This window comes from Schistocerca cancellata, chromosome 2, assembly GCF_023864275.1.
Source record: "Schistocerca cancellata isolate TAMUIC-IGC-003103 chromosome 2, iqSchCanc2.1, whole genome shotgun sequence".
In the NCBI taxonomy this organism is placed as follows: Eukaryota; Metazoa; Arthropoda; class Insecta; order Orthoptera; family Acrididae; genus Schistocerca; species Schistocerca cancellata.
This window is the reverse complement of record NC_064627.1, coordinates 409,701,754-409,725,774: the sequence shown is the minus strand read 5'-3', so window position 1 is coordinate 409,725,774 and position 24,021 is coordinate 409,701,754. Positions and strand designations below refer to the sequence as shown.

The following is a 24,021-nucleotide window of genomic DNA, read 5'->3' as shown; positions in this document are numbered from 1 at the left end:
GGACATGTGTGGATGCAGGTGATCAGACAAAATGCTTACGTACGTGTTACCTGTCAATGTCGCATCTAGACGTATCAGGGGTCCCATATCATCCCAACTGGACACGTCCTACACCATTACAGAGCCTCCACCACCTTTAACAGTCTCTGCTGACATGCAGGGTAGATGGATTCAATAGGTTGTCTGCATATACGTATACGTCCATCCACTCGATATAATTTGAAACGAGACTCGTTCGACCAGGCAACACGTTTCTAGTCATCAAAAGTCCAATGTCGGTATTGACGGGACCAAACAAGGTTCAAAAATGGCTCTGAGCACTATGGGACTTACCATCTGAGGTCATCAGTCCCCTAGAACTTAGAACTACTTAAACCTAACTAACCTTAGGACAACACACACATCCATGCCCCAGGCAGGATTCGAACCTGCGACCGTAGCGGTCACGCGGTTCCAGACTGAAGCACCTAGAACCACACGGCCACACCGGCCGGCCCCAAACAAGGCGTAAACCTTTGTGTCGTGCAGTCGTCAAGGGTACACGAGCGGGCCTTCAGCTCCGAAAGCCCAGTTCGATGATGTTTCGTTTTATGTTTCACACGTTAGCACTTTTCGATGGCCAAACATTGAAATCTGCAGCAATTTGCGCAAGCGTGGCACTTCTGTCACGTTCGACGATTCTCTTCAGCCACCGTTGGTCCTGTTTTTCCAGGATCTTTTGCCGGCAGCAGCAATGTCGGAGATTTGATGTTTTACCGGATTCCTGATATTCACTGTACACTCGTGTAATGGTCGTACGGGAAAATCCCCATTTCATCGCTACCTCGGAGATGCTGTGTCCCATCGTACGTGCACCGATTATAACACCACGTTGAAGCTCACTTAAATCTTGATAACATGCCATTGTAGAAGCAGTAACCGATCTAATAACTGCGCCAGAGACTTGTTGTTTTATATAGTCGTTGCCGAGCGCAGCGCCGCATTCTGCCTGTTTGCATATTTCTGTATTTGAATACCAGTTTCTTTGGCTCATCATATAGCTTTCGGACTGGGCAATGTCTCTGGAACCTTGCAGTTTCATTTCGTAAAATACTAGTTCAAGACGGTGAAAGACATTCATTGGTGAAACTGAAATTCTGAGTGAAAGTCATGAAGATCTATATTGTGAACGTATGCTTTCCCGGCGTATACAGCTGGCGAAGAGTTCTCGAGCTTCCAGCTGGGTGGCGGTGTCTTCAAACTGCGACTTTTCGACGAGTGACATACTCATCATCTTATAGCGAAGAAGATGATGAGTATGTCACTCGTCGAAACGTCGCAGTTTGAAGACACCGCCACCCGGCTGGAAGGCCGAGAACTCTTCGCCAAGATATATATCATATGCAGAATGAAATCAACAGTCTACTGAAAGCAGAATAAGGGTAGAGAGCAAAAACCGAGAAAAGACGAAAGTAATGAAGTGCAGCAGAAATGAGTTCAGCGATTACCTTAACGTCAAATTTGGGGAGCGCGAAGCAGACGAATTGAAGGAATTCTGCTATCTTGGAACCAAAATAACGCTTTGGAGAAAATTTAATAACTAGGATCACATTCAGTGCTATTTATTCGTGATTACCGCTTTCAACAGTTAATGCTGTCATCTTCTGATATTTAAAAAAATTGTTGTTATACGCACTGGTATGTTATGATTGTATTACATATACCATGTTGACATTCTAGTGGTTATTACGTGACACATTCCACGCAGGTGCTACATAATATCCACTTGAATGTCAACATCGTATGTGTGATACAGTCGTAATGGAACAGGACGCATAATAGTAATTTTTTTAAAGTTCCGAAGATGAGAGCCTTAATTATTGAAACCGGTAATCAGGAATAAATAGCACTGAATGTCATCTTGGCTATTAAATTTTCTACAAAGCAATTAAGGATAGTTACTTTTTATTTCTAATGGTGAGACACTTCAATCAAAATAACATTTGTCGTTCTTCAATATCCCCCACATCGTCATGCCGAAATAGTTAACGGTGTCAGCGGCCGGATGTCCGTGCAACGAGCACAGTATTTCGGCAAGTGACCACGTTTCCATCGTTAGGGGTACACCTGACATGTGGCTGTTAACCCGTGAACCATTTCGTCAAAATAGCACTTGATGGATGAAGCAAGGAGGATATAAAAAGCAGGCACGCACAGGGAAAGATGGCATTCCTGGTCCAAAGAAATCCACTATTCTCAAACACTGGACCTAAATTTGGGAAGAAGTATCACGTTTGGAACACAGATAACAAATGTTGCAAAGATTAGGATTCCGTCACGGGCCTCTCAAAACTAACAGGAGGACTGAGGCGAAAGACATCTAGCGGAAGACTCTTACCAGAAGAACGGACAGTTTAGTGCAACTTCTCCTGCGGAATCCAGGAATAGTTAACTTGTTGTTGGGAGCAACAATGAAGGAAAATTTTTTTGTGACAGACGAAGACAAGAATATGGTAAAGAGATATGAGAGGATGTTTGGTGTAGCAGCAAAGGTGAGATGAGGACATTAACACAGGATGGGGAAACCTTGAGGAAAGCTTAAAATATTAACACGGATAGCGAAGTAATAAAAATCGCAGTAGGAGTTTGTACAGGGGCTGCAAACCACGTAACATTAGTACGTACACTGGCACAAATGGCCGGAGAATAAAGACGGTCCCTAGGGGCACCAAGGATGAGCTGCACATCGCAAATGATACGTTCTGGCGCCAACTGCGTTAATTTTCACTGGCACTGCTATGGTGGCTGCAGTTAACTCTGCGCTATCTTGCTGTACCAACCTGTTGTGCAGTAAATTTAATTTTGTGGTTAATTATTGTGCTAGAGAAGGAAGTACTTGCAGTACCCTGGAATAGAGTCTCTCTGGATGTGACGGAAAATCCGCCTACATATGGCAAACAAGCTCTTCACCTAAATAAATTAATGTAAGGTGCAAATAATTCCGATAAAAATATAAGGGTAACACCACACCATGTAAATCGTAACATTGTAAATATGCTCATCATAAATACCAGTTTTAGGTACTAGATGACGGGCGATATGTAATAACAACAATTATTATGAAAAAAGTAGTCATCGTCGTCCCACTTCGTCGCTCCTGTCAGTGTTATATATCGTTTGCAAGCAACAGCATACACCACCGCCTTGTGAATGAGCAGAAAGTTTCTGTGTTTTGTACAACAACGTGGGCGCCCAAGTCTTTTGTGAGACTGCACGTAAGTGCTCTCTGCAGACCACTACCGCCCTCAGTAGTTGACGAAACCGAGTATTTTAATATTTTGACTAAAATTTTCACAGTAAAGCGCATGTACATGTCTCCGATGTGCCTCAGATCCAAACCCGTAGCTCAGGGAGCGATGATAACCCAGTTGCACACCATCGCCATTTCGGAAACTTCTGCTTTGCTAGTTAAATGCCTTATAGTTCAGCCGCCATAATTAGGTGGGTTTACTTTGTAGCTCTGTATCAGCTCACTTGTTTTACTCAAATCCAAATCATCAGACCACTACACTACGGTCTTAGCTTTAACAGAGGGAACACTGCGAGCTGGTTATACAACTTCACAGACAGTGGACAGCATTGTGTTGTCCAATATTGACCATTAGATTACGGCTTTCATGACGCATGAAACTGAAACTGAAACCGGAGGAAACCAGGGAAAGGTGACACACGCCAGGTTACCCACCTCCCGTAAACAACGCTCAGGTCGCAACATCCATCGTAATACTACAATGTCCGGGCCTTTGTCCTGGGATCAACTGCAAGACATTTTGAACGTGCAGGAAACTTTCAGTTTCATGACCACTAGATCATAAATACACTCCTGTAAATTGAAATAAGAACACCGTGAATTCATTGTCCCAGGAAGGGGAAACTTTATTGACACATTCCTGGGGTCAGATACATCACATGATCACACTGACAGAACCACAGGCACATAGACACAGGCAACAGAGCATGCACAATGTCGGCACTAGTACAGTGTATATCCACCTTTCGCAGCAATGCAGGCTGCTATTCTCCCATGGAGACGATCGTAGAGATGCTGGATGTAGTCCTGTGGAACGGCTTGCCATGCCATTTCCACCTGGCGCCTCAGTTGGACCAGCGTTCGTGCTGGACGTGCAGACCGCGTGAGACGACGCTTCATCCAGTCCCAAACATGCTCAATGGGGGACAGATCCGGAGATCTTGCTGGCCAGGGTAGTTGACTTACACCTTCTAGAGCACGTTGGGTGGCACGGGATACATGCGGACGTGCATTGTCCTGTTGGAACAGCAAGTTCCCTTGCCGGCCTAGGAATGGTAGAACGATGGGTTCGATGACAGTTTGGATGTACCGTGCACTATTCAGTGTCCCCTCGACGATCACCAGTGGTGTACGGCCAGTGTAGGAGATCGCTCCCCACACCATGATGCCGGGTGTTGGCCCTGTGTGCCTCGGTCGTATGCAGTCCTGATTGTGGCGCTCACCTGCACGGCGCCAAACACGCATACGACCATCATTGGCACCAAGGCAGAAGCGACTCTCATCGCTGAAGACGACACGTCTCCATTCGTCCCTCCATTCACGCCTGTCGCGACACCACTGGAGGCGGGCTGCACGATGTTGGGGCGTGAGCGGAAGACGGCCTAACGGTGTGCGGGACCGTAGCCCAGCTTCATCGAGACGGTTGCGAATGGTCCTCGCCGATACCCCAGGAGCAACAGTGTCCCTAATTTGCTGGGAAGTGGCGGTGCGGTCCCCTACGGCACTGCGTAGGATCCTACGGTCTGGGCGTGCATCCGTGCGTCGCTGCGGTCCGGTCCCAGGTCGACGGGCACGTGCACCTTCCGCCGACCACTGGCGACAACATCGATGTGCTGTGGAGACCTCACGCCCCACGTGTTGAGCAATTCGGCGGTACGTCCACCCGGCCTCCCGCATGCCCACTATACGCCCTCGCTCAAAGTCCGTCAACTGCACATACGGTTCACGTCCACGCTGTCGCGGTATGCTACCAGTGTTAAAGACAGCGATGGAGCTCCGTATGCCACGGCAAACTGGCCGACACTGACGGCGGCGGTGCACAAATGCTGCGCAGCTAACGCCAGTCGACGGCCAACACCGCGGTTCCTGGTGTGTCCGCTGTGCCGTGCGTGTGATCATTGCTTGTACAGCCCTCTCGCAGTGTCCGGACCAATATGGTGGGTCTGACACACCGGTGTCAATGTGTTCTTTTTTCCATTTCCAGGAGTGTATAATAACGCAACTGTGAAATAGTATCCATGAATATAGGAAATAGAAGTTTGTTCAACTGAAAGTATGTAGGAAAATGGATGGCATTGTTCATGGAACCATCATTGTATCGACCGTATGTGATTTAGTAAGATGACGTAAATATCTGTTGTAAAACTCGAACAATAGTCTAATCCCCGCTCTGTTCCTAAGGTATCTTAACCATTGGTCCACATGTTTCAGCAACAAGCCAAGAGTCCTGCGAATTACTGATTGGAAATCTGCGGGCGTAGGTTGTGGATTACGTAAGGTCTTGTCGATCCTTTCGAAGTTTCCCGTCTCACAAATGTTATTGTTTTCCCTAATGGCCTGTGACATGTATTAACTCTGTGTCGCCCCTTGTCACCCACCAAATAGCTCTATGTTAGACAGAGTAACTAAATCTGACTGAAATCTGTCCGAAGGTTTGATAGGCCAGGGTAACCACACTTACCTCCTTTTTGTTGTATATTGGTGCGAGTGGACTCTAGGGCGTGCTCAGAAGTAATGCTTCCGATGTTTATATGTGAAAACTCTTAAAATATTATTAAATAAAAGAAATGTCACTAACGTTCAAAATCTTTATTCTTTATATCTGCATATTTACCCTACTGGCCATTAAAATTGCTACACCACGAAGATGACGTGCTGCAGACGCGAAATTTAACCGACATGAAGAAGATGCTGTGATATGCAAATGATTAGCTTTTCAGCGCATTCACACAAGGATGTCGCCGGTGGCGACACCTACAACGTGCTGACATGAGGAAGGTTTCCAACCGATTTCTCATACACAAACAGCAGTTGACCGGCGTTGCCTGGTGAAACGCTGTTGTTATGCCTCATGTAAGTTGGAGAAATGTGTACCAGCACGTTTCCGACTTTGATAAAGGACGGATTGTAGCCTATCGCGATTCCGGTTAATCGTATCGCGACATTGCTGCACGCGTTGGTCGAGATCCAATGACTGTTAGGGGAATATGGAATCGGTGGGTTCATGAGGGTAATACGGAACGCCGTGCTGGATTCCAATGGCCTCGTATCACTAGCAGTCGAGATGACGGGCATCTTATCCGCATGGCTTAACAGATCGTGCAGCTACGTCTCGAGCCCTGAGTCAACAGATGGGGACGTTCGCAAGACAAGAACCATCTGCGCGAATAGTTCGACGACGTTTGCAGCAGCATGGACTATCAGCTCGGAGACCATGGCCGCGGATACCCTTGATGCTGCATCACAGACAGGAGCGCCTGCGATGGTGTACTCAACGACGAACCTGGGTGCAGGGTGCACGAATGGCAAAACGTCATTTTTTCGGAGGAATCCAGGTTCTGTTTACAGCATAATGATGGTCGCATCCGTGTTTGGCGACATCGCGGTGAACGCACATTGGAAGCGTGTATTCGTCATCGCCATACTGGCGTATGACCCGGCGTGATGGTATGGGGTGCCATTACACGTCTCGGTCACCTCTTGTTCGTATTGACGGCAGTGGACGTTACATTTCAGATGTGTTACGACCCGAGGCTCTGCCCTTCATTCGATCCCTGCGAAACCATACATTTTAGCAGTATAATGCACGACCAAAGTTGCAGGTCCCGTACGGGCCTTTCTGGATACAGAAAATGTTCGACTGCTGGCCTGGCCAGCACATTTTCCATATCTCTCACCAATTGAAAACGTCTAGTCGATGGTGGCCGAGCAACTGGCTCGTCAGAATACGCCAGTCACTACTCTTGATGAACTGTTGTTTCGTGTTGATGCTGCATGGGCAGCTGTACGTGTACACGCCATCAAAGCCCTGTTTGACTCAATGCCCAGGCGTATAAATGCCGTTATTATGGCCAGAGGTGGTTGTTCTGGGTACTGATTTCTGAGGATCTATGCACCCAAATTGTGTGAAAATGTAATAACATGTCAGTTATAGTATAGTATATTTGTCCAATGAATACCTGTTTATCATTTGCATTTCTTCTTGGTGTAGCAATTTTAATGGCTAGCAGTGTATTTCTCAACATAGTCATGCTAGCGACGAACACACTACTATCAACGAGAGACCAGTTTGTTGATACCTATCTGTGGATCGTTTAACACTGTTGGTGAAGCCACAACCTGTCCGCTGCTTGCACCGCTTCATCACTATCCATATGAAGTCTTAGAAGGTGTTCTTCAGGTTTTGGAGACAAATGTAAATCGGATGCGGTCAAGTCGGGACTCTATGAAGAATGACTGATGGCAGCGAACACAATGCGTCAGACTGTTGAAGATGTCGCAGCGCTCGTGTGCGGTCTGACACTGTCACGCTGAAGGGGAGGGTGCGCCTTGTTCCGACGAAGTCTTCGATGAAACTCGATTACAGCAAGCAGTTTCTCATGCAACGACATAATTACGTTACTCATAGTCGTGTTATACGCTATCGGCAGAAGGCTGGTACTTGCGTCAGCGAAGAGGGAAATTCGACCAAGTAATACGTATGACGTGTAACACCTCAACAGACATTGAGAAGAGAATAAAAAATTCGAAGCATTACTTTTCTGCACGGTCTCGTAGATATATTTCGTATCTAGCGTTTTCTCCTTGATTTTTCGAAAAGTATTTGAATCAAGTGTTCCTAATTCGTAAAAAGTATCACCCTTTCGATTCTGCTGTGGATGTTTCTTAATACAAGGTTAACAGCCTTATTTATTTAGCAGGCGAGAAATCTCCCATTATCATTTTTGTTGTTGTTCCAGAGAATTCCACTGTCTGAAAATAGGAGCGGATTCGGCAAAATTGAACCGGCCAGGAAAACAATTACCAGACTGACTCGAAATTTGTACAGAAACCAGATGGCAGTTATAAGAGTCGAGGGCCATGAAAGGGAAGCACTGGTTGGGAAGGGAGTCAGAAAGGGCTGTAGCCTCTCCCCGATGCTATCCAATCTGTATATTGAGCAAGCACTAAAGGAAACAAAAGAACAATTCGGAGTAGGAATTAAAATCCATGGAGAAGAAATAAAAACTCTGAGGTTCACCGAAGACATTGTAATTCTGTCAGAGACAGCAAAGGACCTGGAAGAGCAGCTGAACCGAATGGACAGTGTCTTGAAAGGAGGATATAAGATGGACTTCAACAAAAGCAAAACGAGAATAATGGAATGTTGTCGAATTAAATCGGGTTGTGCTGAGGGTATTAGATGAGGAAATGAGACGCTTAAAGCAGTAAATGAGTTTTGCTATTTAGGGAGCAAAATAACTCATAATGGCTGAAGTATAGAGGATATAAAATGTAGACTGGCAATGGCAAGAAAAGTGTTTCTGAAGAAGAGAAATTTGTTAACATCGAGTATTAAGTGTCAGGAAGTCGTTTCTGAAAGTATTTGTATGGAGTGTAGTCATGTAAGGAAGTGAAACGTGTACGATAAATAGTTTAGACAAGAAGAGAAGGTTTCGAAATGTGGTGCTACAGAAGAATGCTGAAGATTAGATGGGTAGATCACATAACTAATGAGGAGGTATTGAATAGAATTGGGGAGAATAGAAGTTTGTGGCACAACTTGATTAGAAGAAGGGATCGGTTGGTAGGACATGTTCTGAGGCACCAAGGGATCACCAATTTAGTATTGGAGGACAGCGTGGAGGGTAAAAATCGTAGAGGGAGACCAAGAGATGAATACACTAAGCAGATTCAGAAGGATGTAGGTTGCAGTAGGTACTGGAATATGAAGAAGCTTGGACAGGATAGAGTAGCATGGAGAGCTGCATTAAACCAGTCTCAGGACTGAAGACCACAACTACAACAACAGCGTTTTATCCTTGATCTTTCGAAAAGTATTTGAATCGAGTGTTACTAATTTCGACTCTGCTGTGGATGTTTCTTAATACAAAGTTAATAGCCTGATTTAGTTAGCAGGCGAGAAGTCTCCAATCATCATTTTTGTTGTTGTTCCAGAGAATTCCACTGCCGACCATAGAAGCGGATTGGGCAAAATGGAACCGGCCAGGAAATTAATTAACAGGCTGACTCGAAATTGAGCCTCGTTAATTATCAGGAAACATGCCTTTTACGCTATTACAGAGACATTGATTTTGTTGTTTTTGATATTGTTACATTAATTATAATGTTTTAACTTTATAATTAACTTTATAATTGATTTTGTTGTTGTTGATATTGTTACATTAATTATAAAGTTAACAATATAAAAAAATCAATGTCTCCGTACTTGTGTAAAAGGCATTACAGTTGCGTAAATGAATATACGATCCTTTCCAAACATTAGACATCATCGTCAAATGTTACGATACGTCACAGCATCTTTGATATTCATATCTTTGTAAGCTCTTTGTATGTATCAAAACATATGGTGCGTGATTGAAATCGTCTCAGTGACAAACCTAAAGTGTTCAGTGAGAAAAATTTACGTGTGCAACAATAAGAATGCAGTGGGAATGTATTCACATCTGTTGGACGAATGTTATGAAAACAAACACTCCAATCCGACATTTCACGTAAGTCACATGCAACGAAAATCTGCAACGCAACCATCTGTGTTTGGCGTGTTTATAATTATGTGTTATTTATATTTTAGGACCATTAATCTGTAAAAAACACACCACATGTCATAAAGAAAGCGTGTAAACCTTCTGAGGATGAATCACGCCGGCCAGTGTGGCCGAGCGGTTCTAGGCGCTTCAGTGTGGAACCGCGCGACCGCTACGGTCGCAGGTGAATCCTGCCTCGGGCATGGATGTGTGTGATGTCCTTAGGTTAGTTAGGTTTAAGTAGTTCTAAGTTCTAGGGGACTGATGACCTCAGATGTTAAGTCCCACAGTACTCAGAGCCATTTGAACCATTTGAATCACAACGATTCGAAACCGGTACGGCACCCTTTGAATAAAGGATCTGAAAGTAAATTTGTGGATGGTTGCTGTCCCAACACCATCAACATCTAGAAACTGTTTAATCCAAATGTGGATCAGTTCACAGAAAATGAACAACTGTTTGGATATTTTCAGCAAGACGGAACAGCAGCACACAGCGCCTTGACAGGCTCGTGACAAGCGCGTGAGACGTTCGTCGAGGAGAGTATAATCGATCTCTCTTCCTATGATTTTTACTTTGGGCTAAATTGAAGGGGCAAGTATACTCAAACAATTCTGTATAACTAGAAGAGGTATCAATGGCCTTGCGGCAGTGATAACTCTGGAAGCCGTGACATCACACAAATTAAGCGTTGTCGGGCTCGGTTAGCACTTAGATTGGTGGCCGTCAGGGTCTGCCGAACGCTGTCAGCAAGTGGAGTGCACTCAGCCTTTGTCTGGTCAATTGAGGAGCTACCTGATTGAGAAATTGTGATTTCGGCAACGAAAACTCGAAACGGTTGACCACATGCACCTCCATATCCGTATCCAGCGCCTCCTGTTGCTTGATGATGACACGGCTGTGGGTCGGTATCTTTGGGCCTTCGGAGGCCTTTTCGGACGGACTTGAGTTTTTATTAGAAGATTAAAAGCAGAACGCTGAAAACATATTGCTGCAATCTCTCAGGTTGGAGTGTTAGGACTGCTTCACAGTTTGATAAATCGACCACAGCCCTACTTCGATGCCAACGGTGGCCAGTTCCATCATCTTCTGTGTTGTTCATTAACAAGGGTCAGTCTGAATGTAATTTTTTCCTGGCCACTTTTATTTTGACCACCTTGGATCTTTATTTATGCTCGTCGTTAGTAAGCTTGCACTACGGGCTGATAAGCTGAAAAACACTCGCTACACAGGTTTTTCCTGGCTTTTCTGTCGCATCAAAATAATCAAATCAGTTTGGTACGAAGTCAGGTACACCGTCATATCGAGATTCCAATACCGTGCTATTCAGCGTGTTCCATGATTTCCTTTAGTTCTTCCAGCTTTTAGTTGCGTTTTTAAGTTCCATTTTGCTATTTTAAATTCTGTTGCTTTCCGTTTTTTAGGTTTTCTGTTGATGAGGTTAGCGTAAAAGCGGGTGATTCCTCGTTGACAGTCAACAGGGCAGTGCAGAAGGCAAGGAGAAACAACTCTATTAAAGCTTTATAGTCACGAAAGAATAGACACAGAGTGGAATTAAGTTATGAAAATCAGAGCGCAGAAACGTAAAGGAAAGGTAATACGGTAAGGTTTCTTTGACCATAATTGTATCATCTTCGTAACAAATAAGCTTGAATCACCACAGATTGTAGCAAAAGGAAAATTTTTATCTCTTTAACGCTGTCAAAGCTTCTTTTTTAAGATAAGTGTAACTTCAAAAATGTTAGTGGCAGGTTCTAAATTTTTCACAGATAGTAAAATTTTTGTTAACTCGCTCACTACTGTATTTTCACGTCCATTAAGGAGTCGGTTCTCACTTGCTCCAAAATTAGGTGAAAAGTTACCTTAAACGCCACCGACAATTTGCTAAAAAGAGAAGTGCGTATTAAACAGGTTCCGTACCAAAGAGTTTCATAAAACTGCTACACTTTTCCACCCAATACAGTGGACCGGAAGTAGCAGTTACCTTGCAACGTACTGTAATTTGTCATGCGTGAAATTTTCTGCAGCGCGTGTGTCGCAGTATCCTCTCCCACTAAGAGAACATGCTGGTAACGTATCCATTCGCATCTTCCGCGCTGGTAGTTCTGCTTGCCTGCTGGAAAGGATTTCAACTTGTAAGGTAACACAGAAGCACTCCCTGCGGGCGTATTTTTCGCCGTAATTCCAAATAGCACAAGCAGATTATTTCAAAAGAGAAAATGATTTGCTTCTTTGCGGTCATTTATATTTGTGTGTAGGCGCAATAGGTTGTGTAATTACAATAGGTGCGGTGGTAACCGTTCCAAGGACCTCAAGATATCTCGGCGTCTATCCACAGCACAGGAAACTTTTCATTAGCTAAGCTCGACGATGTTATGTAATATCGAACTTAAGTGATGCCCCAGCACTAGGGGAATCAGCCCAATAACTCAGATTAAGAATACGTGATCAATATACAATTTGCAATTAATGAGCGGCGAAATGAGTACTTCACAAAGATGGAGAACAATCGTGTCTGTTGAGCGACACATTAGGTGATGTTAATGCTTCTACAGATATTGTATCTAGGTCTTTTACATCAATATCTCAACTGTTAAGGAACGGCATCTCTGTTACGTCGTTAAGGTTACATGAATATAAATAGTAAATGTACACTACAAAATTATAAGTCACTTTTTATGAACCCTGTAATTGTCTCCCATTGCAGTGTAGAAGTTTTAAATTTGGTTCAAAGGTGCACACAAGCTTGCTTTGTAATGGTGCTGAGGCATGGTGCCCTGTGACGTCATTCTCGGACACGGGGATGCTTAAAACAGCAAGGAGTCTACACATGCGAAAAAAAGCCGGAGTTTATGAGTTCATATGACTTATAATAATGTCACATTGGTAGAACATTATTCTAAAATTCTGTCTAAGAGCGCCGTGAATGTATGGAATGATGAAAAAGGCATCACAGCCTCTCTACCCAAATTTCGACCCTTCTTTCGACACCTCTGCAAAGGAGGTCCGAAACACGACACCAAGCGTTTAAATCATGTGGTTTCCTTGCGAATGAGCGAGAGAAACATTTCAGATACACCGCCGCTCGGAATAGACACGAAAAGACATCTGGGCGTTTATATCTACCAACTTCGTGGTCTAGACGACAGTTCGCAGTGCGATGAGCAATATGTTGACGACATTGATGATACTTGACACTGCTGGCAATCTCCTGACGCTTCAACCCTTCGCCAAGGACATCGTGGTCCAGCAAAGGCGACTGGGCCTGATAGCACCCACTTTGAGCGCAATGCGACACGAAGAGAAAGGAATATGGGACGTACGACAAACGTATCCTTTATGACAGTGCAGCCAAATTTGGTGTTAATGGGCAGATAACCGACGTGAGTGTCTTTGCTAACAGCACGACATCACCTGTAGTGGGCTCGTGACCATATCGATTGGACCCTACACAACTAGAAAACCGTGGGCTGGTGAGAAAAGTCCCTATTTCTGATGGTAAGAGCTGATGATAGATTTAGAGTGTGGACGGACCCCACGAAGCCATGGAACCAAGTTATGAACAACGCACTGTTCAAGCTGTTGGTGACATCATAGTGGTGTGGACTGTCTTTAAATGGAGTGGCCTGGGACCTATGGTCCAATAAGACCGATAATTGACTAGAAATAGTAATGTTTGGCTACTTGGAGTGCATTTGCAGCCATTCATGGACTTCATGTTCCCAAACAACGATGGAATGTTTATGGATGACAATGCAACAAGTCACGGGGCGACAACTGCTCGTGATTGGTTTGAAACGTCCCCTTTGGAAAATTAATGAATAACTGTGCTGATAAACCTCTTACATTATTTGATTTTCAAACAGCTGAGCAGAACTGAACGTACTCAGACATTTCGCTCTTTACTTACTCTGATCAACACTAAACTGACACACCATATTTTTAGCGCAACGCAATCTGACTTTAAAAAACCACTACAAAAGAATGGCCCTGACTAACAATAACCTATACATTTCATGAATCACTTACCTCACAAAAATCTTCGTTACTCAAACTACTGCAATACAGCGTACGCCAATACTGTCAGCTGAATAAAAGATTCTAACTACTGAAGGCACTAACTACTGATAGGCATAGTTAGCAAATGAAAGATTTTGATAGAGAACAAACAATGTATTTACCTTAATAGTGCTCAAAAGTCATAATATTTATATCAGTTCATGACATCCAGTCTTACAAATTTACTGTCTCTGATGGACACACGTCCAGATCATCCGCTCTCAAAACTCCGCCATATCTCTCCCCTCGTCCACCTCCAACTGCACAACGCTACGCGCTGTTAACAGCAATATGCCCAACACTACAATAGCATATACTCCAACAATGCAAACCAGCCACAGATTGCACACAGCACAGTCAGTGATTTTCATATAGAGCGCTACATGACGTTACCAACATAAAAATCTAAACAGCCTACTTACAAGTTTAAAGAACATTCTGGGGAATTCGAGGGAATGGTTTGGCCACCCTGATCGCCCGACATTAATCCCGTCGGACATTTGAGGGATATAATCGAGAGGTCAGTTCATTCACTAAATTCTGCACTGGCAGCACTTTCGTAATTATGGACGGATATAGAGACAGCATGGCCCAACATTTCTGCAGGAGCTTCTAAAGACTTCAGTCCATGTCACGAAGAGTTGTTACAGTATGCCGGGCAAAAGGAGGTCCAACACAACATTAGGAGATATCCCGTGACTTCTGTCATCTCACTATAGTAGCTTACTAGGACCCGAAATAAGATACAGATTCTCTGGTTATTCCTTATATTGTCAACTCAAAGAACAAACATGTTATTAACGCAGAAATAAACATTTATGTGTGTGAGTCGTTTATTCTTTAGTGTTATGAAATGGTTCGAAGTTGAGTCACTACGCAAGTAAGGCGAAAAAAAGAAAACAGAATTTTCAATACGTTTGCGTCTTCATTGTGTGGTCAACGTGAAAAAAATAGAGCCTCAGACAAAATGGAGGCGAAGACGTTCCAGACTTTGTCGAATACGTACGGCTCGACTGCCCTTGAAGTAATTTACACACTTATTGTAACCGCAGCAGCACGAGAACAGCCGACCAGCTTCACCGGTTCTAAGACTCTCGTTCCCAGATGCTGGGCCATAATGTTTAGCCCCTTGTCATAAATCACTGATATCAGGATATTTTCCCCTTTGCTGCCCATCCGTTTCAGGTCTGCTTATTATAACTAGCTTGCCGCATCATGTATCCACAACACCAGCATTTAATATACAATGTTGTCGAGGTCAGTGGTCATAATGTATTTTCTCATCAGAGTATTTCTCTAGTGTCCAGTATCAATTCATCAAGGGTGGAATCAACCCACCCCAAGAATGTTGGATAATGTGCAGAGAACTAATGGAGACTACACTGAGGTGACTAAAGTCGTAGGATAGCTATATCTACACATACAGTGCTGGTATGTCGCGTACACGAAGTATAAAAGCGCAGTCCACAGGCAGAGCTATCATTTGCACTCAGGTGATACATGTGAAAATGTTTCCGACATGATTATGGTCGCACGACGGGAATTAACAGATTTGAACTCGGTGTGGTAATAGGAGCTACACGTACGAGACATTCCAAATCGTTAGGGAATTCAACATTCCGAGACCCACTGTAACAAGAGGTTGCCAAGGATACCAAATTTCAAGCATTACCTCTGTCCACGGACAACGTTGTGGCCAACGGCCTTTACTTAATGGCCGAGAGCAGCGGGGTTTGGATAAACTTTGTCTGTAGTAACAGACAAACAACACTGCATGTAATAACGGCAAAAAGGAATACCGGACGTATGACAAACGTATACTTCAGGACAGTGTAGCGAATTTGGTGTTAATTGTTTATGTCAGCAGACAACTGACGGGAGTGCCATTACTAAAACCACGACATAGCCTGTAGTGCTTCTCCTGGGCCCTTAACCATATCAGTGGACCCTAGACAACTGGAAAACTATGGTCTGGTCAGATGAGTCCCGATCTCAGTTGGTAAGAGCTGATGGTAGAGTTAGATTGTGGCTCAGAGCCCACGAAGCCATTGACCAAAGATGTCAACATGGCACCGAGCAAGCCGTTGGCGTCTCCATAATAGCAAGGGCTGTGTTTACATGGAAAGGACTGGGTCCTCTGGTTGAACTGAACAATTCATTCACGGGAAATGGTTAAGCTCTATTGCATAGAGACCATCTGCAGCCATTCATGGATTTCATGTCCGCAAACAACGAAGGGTCTCAATTGTTCGCGCTTGCTTTGAAGAATATTCCGGACAGTTCGAGCGAAAGATCTGGCCGCAGAGTTCGCCCGACATGAATGCCATCGAACATTTGCGGGACGGAATGGAGAGGTCAGTTCGTTCACAAAACCCTGCACTGGCTATTATGACGGTTATAGAAGCAGCATGGGTCAATATTTTTGCAGGGGACTTCCAACGACTTACTGAGTTCATTACACGACCAGTCGCAATACTACGCCGGTCAAAAGGAGGTCCGACATGATATTAGGAAGTCTCCCATGACGTTTGTAAGCTCAGTGTACGTGGAGAGATTGGTGCATTTTTGAACCTGAAACCAATGTATTTCGTTCCCAGATCTCAGTTTTCCATCGTATACTTGACATAAAATGCCTTCCTGTTCGATTCTACAGAGAATATTATGTGACAGTCCTATGTGATAGGCTGGTGTGTGTCGAAAAGCTACGACGTCGAAGCTGTGCATGGTAAGGCACGTACCAACATGTCTACAAGACAAATAAGTGACCCGCTCGTAAGCTGATTCAGTGAATTAGATCCTTTTATGTAGCAAACGACTGGTGATTTATGAAAAAGGAGCGATAGTGCTTAAGGTCTGAAATATCTCTCCAGCTATGAAACTGGGTGGAATGAAGGTTCTTGGGCAGACTGCTGCAACAGCATACCACGTAACATGCTGAAATAGTCACTACGGCATACGTCATTACAGTAAGAATCATCTTCCAAGTTGCAGAAAATGCGTTGTAGACGATGTGTATGTATGTGTTTATGTACAGGGTGACAATTATTGAACTATATGAAAAAAATCGTCAAAACTTCTGAACGGTTTGCGATAGGACTTTCATACTGCACTGTTGGCCGCGGGGCATGATGGGAGTTTGTATACGTATGCATGGTTTGGTTACGTGACGAAGCTCCTTACCTTTGGGTGGGTTCCTCAATAAGCAAAATTGGCACATTTGTGGGACTGAGAACCTGCATTTCGCGATCGGGAAGTCTCTTCACCCTCAACGGGTGACTGTGCGGTGTGCAACGTCCAGCCACGGAACAATCGTTGCGGTATTCCTTGACGGCACGATGACTATCGAGCGGTACGTGAAGGTTTTGGAAGATGATTTCTTTTCCATTATCCAAAGTAACCCTGATTTCGATAAGATGTGGTTCATGTAAGACGAATCTCGACCCTATCGAGCAGGAGAGCGTTTGATGTCCTGGAGGTGCACTTCGGGGAATGCATTCTGTGTGTGGGGTACTGACCTGGGCCTCTATTAGCAGTCATATTCTCCGTATCTGAATTCATACAACTTCTTTTTGTGGGGATATATTGGAAACAAGGTGTACAGCAATAACAAAAGAAACCATTGCTGAGCTGAAAATAGCCACTCAGGAGGTCATCGACAGCATCGATGTTCCGACTCTTCAGCGGGTTCTAACAACCCTACCACAACAAAGGTCAGAATTTAATAACGATTGTGGTGTCGCTCACGCTGCTAAATACTGCATTTTCGGGTAACAACAGTCATATTATGTGGCAGTTGTCATTAGAGCACAGTTAATAAAGTCATTTCATGTAATAATAAAAAAACTAGGCACTCATCTTTTTGTGTTTCCCACGCTGGTCTCGTCGTAAAATCATGGCTCAATCGTTGAAAATCTAGGTGGTTATGATTCCAAGCTCGGATTCAAAGAGGTCTAGGTTTTATTCTGCTATATTCAAAAGTTTTGTAGATGCGCTTCACAAATCATTCTTGAAGATTACACTTTTGCAGGACAATGGTGATGTAAAAAAAGCAATCAGCACTCCGAATTTAAGTTACACTTCTTTTTAATTGCAATATCACGAAAACACAAAAAATCACTTCACAATACAAAACATACTTGAAAACATCTTCTCACAATCACTTTTAAAGTTCACATTTTATAAGCGGACTACGTTATGCGTCTTTCCAACATGACGTCCAACACTTGACCTTTTTAAGGCCCGACTCTCTGACAACTTAACAACCAGCTAACTATCGCTTACGCGCCCAAAAATCAGAGTTACAAGTACGTCAAAGATCATAGTGACAGAAGAAAGAATACACATAAGAATAATATCATTGCAATATAAACATATCTATGTATCAAAAGTGAAGTAAAATCTGAATGTTGTCTGAGAAATATGTCAACTACTTTGTAGAAACACAGTAGAATATTACTGGTATCGAGAGGTTCAGATGAGGTACAATAATGGTTACGTAATTCAAGTACCATTACAGGGTCGTGCAGAACTTCGCTATTCGTCTGCGTTACATCATCGTCAATGATGGCACGCATATCGAACATGTTTAACCTAAATCCGAATATCTGTAGTGACGTTTAGATACTGAATAAAGTGTGCCCAAGCCGCAGATTGTAAATAATTTACGATTTTTTAATACAGTTTAATAATTGTCATACTGAACGTTATTCTTGTGAGCTGCTTTTGTCAGCTATGAAAAGAATGGTAAGCTAGGAAATTCAGTTCTTAGAACGCTGCTTTCTTGAAGAACACCCTTTCTCATCTTTTATTCCTGCTCTTGATTTGAAAAGACAGCTTGTAAGGAAAACGCTGCAGCTCACTTGGGAGCAAGTGAGCTACAAGGAATTGAAAAGCAAGCGCTGTTTCTCCGCTCTCTGTTCCCCTGGCTCTTAAGTTTCTGTTATTTTAAAAAGCACATCATAACAGTAAGTATTTTTATTTTCACATATAACGTATTTTTCAGTTCTTCATGATGTAAGTCAGACACAGCGCCTTGGTCTAGAAGACCTTCAAGTGATATACGGTATCATTTTAGCAAAGTGGACAAAAAAAGGGAAACGCCGCTACTGCCAGCAGTTAACTTCCTGTTCTTCTGGCCCATCAAACCGGAATATGCCCAAATTTCTAACATTCTCTGAAACATTGTGGGTCAGAAAGCCGATAAATATTGTAATCAACCGATTATTCTTCTGCAGAGATTTTAGAAATGGTTTCTCGTGGTTCGTCCTCATCGATGCCTAAGTCCACTTCAGATGAAGTTCTTCTTACAGGAAGTCAAAGTGGTTATAAATCTGAATGCAGGCCACGAATGTCGCTTGGTTCCTAATTTGATGGCGATTTTTTTTCCTTTTGTGATGGTCTCACCTCCAACGGATTTTCGTATGCAACAACTCATAAATCTGATCGTATTAAATCATGTTATGGCATTATATATACAATTTTTAAACAATTGTAAATACGGTTTTCTAAATTATGTTTTACAAATTACTAGCCGCAGCGGCCGTGCAGTTCTAGGCGCTTCAGTCTGGATCTGCGCCTCCGCTACGGTCACAAGTTCGAATCCTGCCTCGGGCATGGATGTGTGTGATATCCTTAGGTTAGTTAGGTTTAACTAATTTTAAGTTCTAGGGGACTGATGTTAAGTCTCATAGTGCTCGGAGCCATTTGAACCATTTTACAAATTCGAAAAATTTAATCAAACTAATGCCCAGTTATGTGATAAAATTAAAAAGGATTTGACAGCTATAATGGAAACGACAGGTAGACAACTGTAAATAATAGTTTCTGTGACCTCACGGCACATTTCATAGAAAGAAAATCTCAAGTCTTCCATTTCTGACTGCTTCCAATATGAAGAAACACTACAGAAAATATTTCGAGTTGGGTAAATGCTGTTACCAACAAATATAATATCGAAGTTAAAATCACTGTCATAATAAAGGATGATGCTTCAAACTTGAAATCAACTACCGTACTTCTGAACCTTCCAGGTATCTCGTGCTTTGCACATTCTTTAAATCTCGTGCAACACGCAATACAAAAGACAGAGGTCGAAAGAGCAGTTATATTTTCAAAAAGAGCAGGTTTACCTTAAGAACTCTTGAAATTAAAAAAAAAGCCTCACCAACCAATAACTGCTGTACGGCTACGAATTCTTCAGTTTAGGAGTTCAATTACACAATCAGTCAGCTCCAGGAAAACCAGGACCCAGGACGTGCGGCGAATGTCGAACTAGACATATTTGCCTGAGATATATTTACTTAGAAGCAGAGATCCCTTAAACTTATGAGGACCCAGATAGTTACTGTGTCCACCACTTTATCAGTTGGTTCTGAAAAGGTTATTTAATATAGACATGTCTGTGTTCCGCGAGCGTGGCTGTTCAAAAGGATCCGATTCACTTCATGTAAACTTGGTCAAATTTTGCTTATAGCTGCATAATAATTTGTATATTATTGATTAGTTTCTTCCTCCTGGACATGGATATTGTTGTGTTGGATGTAAACGACAGCAAAAGACAAGAAGTTAGAAAGTTAATTTCAGGTACGATGTAAACTTTATGTTATATTTGGTTCTCAATAAAATTTAAAAAAGAGCATCAAGAATGAGTTTTATTTTCATAATTTACCCTTGATAAAAATATCAAGAATTTTGTTGAGATTATTTAAATTTTTACTGAAGAGAAATGTAAAGAACTTTTAGACAATTTTAAAACTACAAGGGAGGCAACAGCAAATAATTAATTGTCTATGTTCTTTCAGAACTTGTTAAAATAACGTAAAAATACAGATACATTGAATTAAAATAACAAGGCACCTTTGTTTCATTTTAATACATGAACGGTGAGTGGCGAGTTGTGTAAATATCTAGGTGATTCCAGTGAGTGAGTGATTCCGATCCGATTCCCAAAAATAACGGTTTTGTCCATCTCTAGAGAGTCGGAGCATATGAAGAGAGAATACCTTTAAGATTCTTGTTCTCTATTGTCATATATGCAGAATGGCGTCATTATTGCAGACCTGGAAGTAGAGGACAGTGCCTAGTACTTACTACAAACAGATCAAACGCTTCAGTAATCGCCCTCATGGAGTACAACTCAACAAAAGAAGCCATAACATTTACCACTTTAATCGTAATAGGCAACTCGCAGCATGCGTTTATAGATGAATCATTTTACATCTAATTATAATGGATAAATTCAGAAGATTTGCCACTATTGGTTGCTCAAAAGAGAAAATGGCATATTATGGTCTATGACTGAGTTCGTATTTCATATTTATTCACAACTGAAGGCGTATTAGGCAACTGTAATTGAACTCGACTAGCCTCATTCAGAAACCCAAGTCAAAACTTTTTACTAGCAAGATGAAAATCGTCTCCTAGCATTGTAACATTGAGTGACGTTACATATCCTCACACCACGCAAAGCATAGGTACTTAAAGTGCCCCCGTATTATGAACACGAAGTTGTCCATCTTTTTCTGTTTTGAATATCAGCTGGTCAGTCAACGCTACATGACTCCAACCACAGTTTCATTAGATGCAGCAAACGCATGGTGTTATTGGGAAAAATATCATTCGACCAGCAGTTAAATGCGACCCATCTGGGGAAGAATGTAGCTAGAAAAGCATCTCATTCCCCCACTACAACACACCATTGACATGTCAAGAAATCGTCTACAGTTCTTTAGTTTCATAGTGAAATATATCAAATACAAGAAGGGTCAAGTAAAACAGACCCAGAAAATGTTTACAATTTATGTACAATAAGGTTGAAACAGGAGTGACTCCTTTGCATAGCCACAGTTTTATTCGCTACATAGGCAGTTTCGCGCCATTCTTCCACTAAGTTTTGCACTTTAGACTTTGATGAAGGTTTTGCGAAAACGCTCCTGGTCTTAATCCCCTGCGCAAACAGTTCCACACACGTTTCCCATGGAGCGTGCTTCGCATGTCACTCGGCAAGTAACACCAACAACAACCGTGAGCACTATTTTCTGTTGCATTCATCTAGTGTCTAAACATGTCTGGTCCTCCCAATCATTCAAACGTACTGAAACAGCGAAGTTGTGGTATCACGTGCAGATACCACGCAATTGGCGTTTACTGCCGGTAACGAAATAGCAAGTTTTCGTTTGACGCTGGTAGCGGTCGCGCCGGATCTGGCAGACCCAATGGGTCGAGCCCACTGAGCCACGCCTTCAGCAGCTCTGGACTATGAGCGTCTTCTGCCACCACGATACAGGACGGTCGGCGCCAGCCAGTCAGCGCACTCACACTTGGAGTCTCTTCATTGTGACATTGATAGCTGGACTCTGTTTCTCGTTGCATTATTTGTAATCAGTCTTCCTACACTTGGAGATATACAACTTAAGTTAATCTTCTGTTTGCTGTGCTATCTTGTTCGCTATTAATTTCTGCTCCTGTCCAGTTCCTTACGGCGACAGTTGCCGCACCACTCTGTAGACCACCTCTGGTTATTGTTGAGTACGAGGTCGTACACAACAGAAGTACTCGGGACAAAGCATGCAGGCGATTAACATGAACAGACATGTGACAGCAACAGATTTGTGGACCGAAATCACGGTTTCTAGCATGTTCTGTGATATGTAGTTCTCCTGTTTATTAGCAATGCTCAGTTCTGCGTCAGACTTAATAAAATATTTTCTAGTTAATTTTCTTTCACCCACCTGGTGCGTACCCTATTGTAAGTGGTATTTTACATGCTTCTGTAGCTCGATGCATAGAGCACGCATATCTTAAAATACTCCTGTGATTTTCCTGACGCGGCCATTTACTGTTGTTACTGATAGTTATCAATGTGTAATCCCTAAATGTCCACAGAGACTAACAGTAAGATCTCGATTGTCTCGATTTAGGCCTTCCAGAAAGGTAGAAGGAAAACTACAATATATGAAACCAGAGTATCCAATAAAATGAGATCACAAACTTCCTGGAAAAGGATGCAATACACTACGGGAAGTCGCTTAACCTCCATTTTCATACATCCGAACACGTCCATGAACTTGAAGCAAGGAGATATAACATACGACAAGAGTAATAGGGAGAACCACTATGGCCTGGACGCCGCGAACACTCTTTATTAAACTTATTCTCCACAGAAGATCGCGTTTAACGGGTTGGAATTGCAGTAGATGAGGCCCACTGAATGTAAATGGGTGCGCACCTATCCCACCAGTTTCTCTGCCAGCTATAATAAATAAGTGATTTAAATTAGTTATTCTGTTGATATGAGAGGATGGACTTCACTTTACGGAAGAGGCTAAGCAAACTGATCAACCAGCTTCCCGCTAGTATCACTACTATCATCGCACCAGAGAAAAGAACAACATACAGACTAATCAAGCAACTTTGAGGTACTGAAAATTTCTATTTAACTGGGTGCTTATTCCCATCAAGAGCTTATGTACCGTACTAGGAAGTTTCAGGGAATGATGCTATATTTACATCCACGGATTGCTTAATTGATTATTTTAGGTCACTATGAGCTGCTCTTCACTACAGTGAAATAAGTAGCATCCTAGACGGATCATGAAAGTGACTCAACACAAAAGTAAAGAGAAATGTAGTGATATGAGTTAATAACTTATGAAACGAAAACTACCTGAAAAATCAAAATACTCCTTGATTCTAAATCACCGTGAAGTCTTAGAATTAATAGGTTTGGTAAACACCAACAAACAGCTCCTTTTCTCTCCATTTGAACTCAAAAAGGTGCCCTGCTTTATATTTGAAATATGGTTCAAATGACTCTGAGCACTATGGGACTTAACTTCTGAGGCCATCAAACCCCTAGAACTTAGAAGTACTTAAACCTAACTAACCTAAGTACATCAAACACATCCATGCCCGAGGCAGGATTCGAATCTGCGACCGTAGCGGTCGCGTGGTTCCAGACTGTACCTCCTAGAACCGCTCGGCCACCCCTGCCGGCGATATTAGAAATATCTTTTGGCTTTTGCGTCTGGGTAGAACGATCGATGTCGATGTATCTTTGTTAACACGTGCATCATGACAATGCTTCGAGTATGTAGAACGTACTTGCCTAATTAATGTTAGTAAATACAGGTATTTCATACTGCCAT

At 42.8% G+C, this 24,021-nt stretch overlaps 1 protein-coding gene across 1 annotated transcript in view; it reads right to left on the bottom strand.

Annotated features, from left to right (window-relative positions):
* The window catches only part of LOC126154436 (uncharacterized), a 125,550-nt gene that overhangs the window by 83,399 nt on the left and 18,130 nt on the right, over positions 1-24,021 (bottom strand). Inside the window, exon 2 of the mRNA XM_049916136.1 lies at positions 5,092-5,155. Coding sequence (XP_049772093.1) covers positions 5,092-5,155 — 64 coding nt within the window. The remainder of the gene's footprint in view (positions 1-5,091; positions 5,156-24,021) is intronic.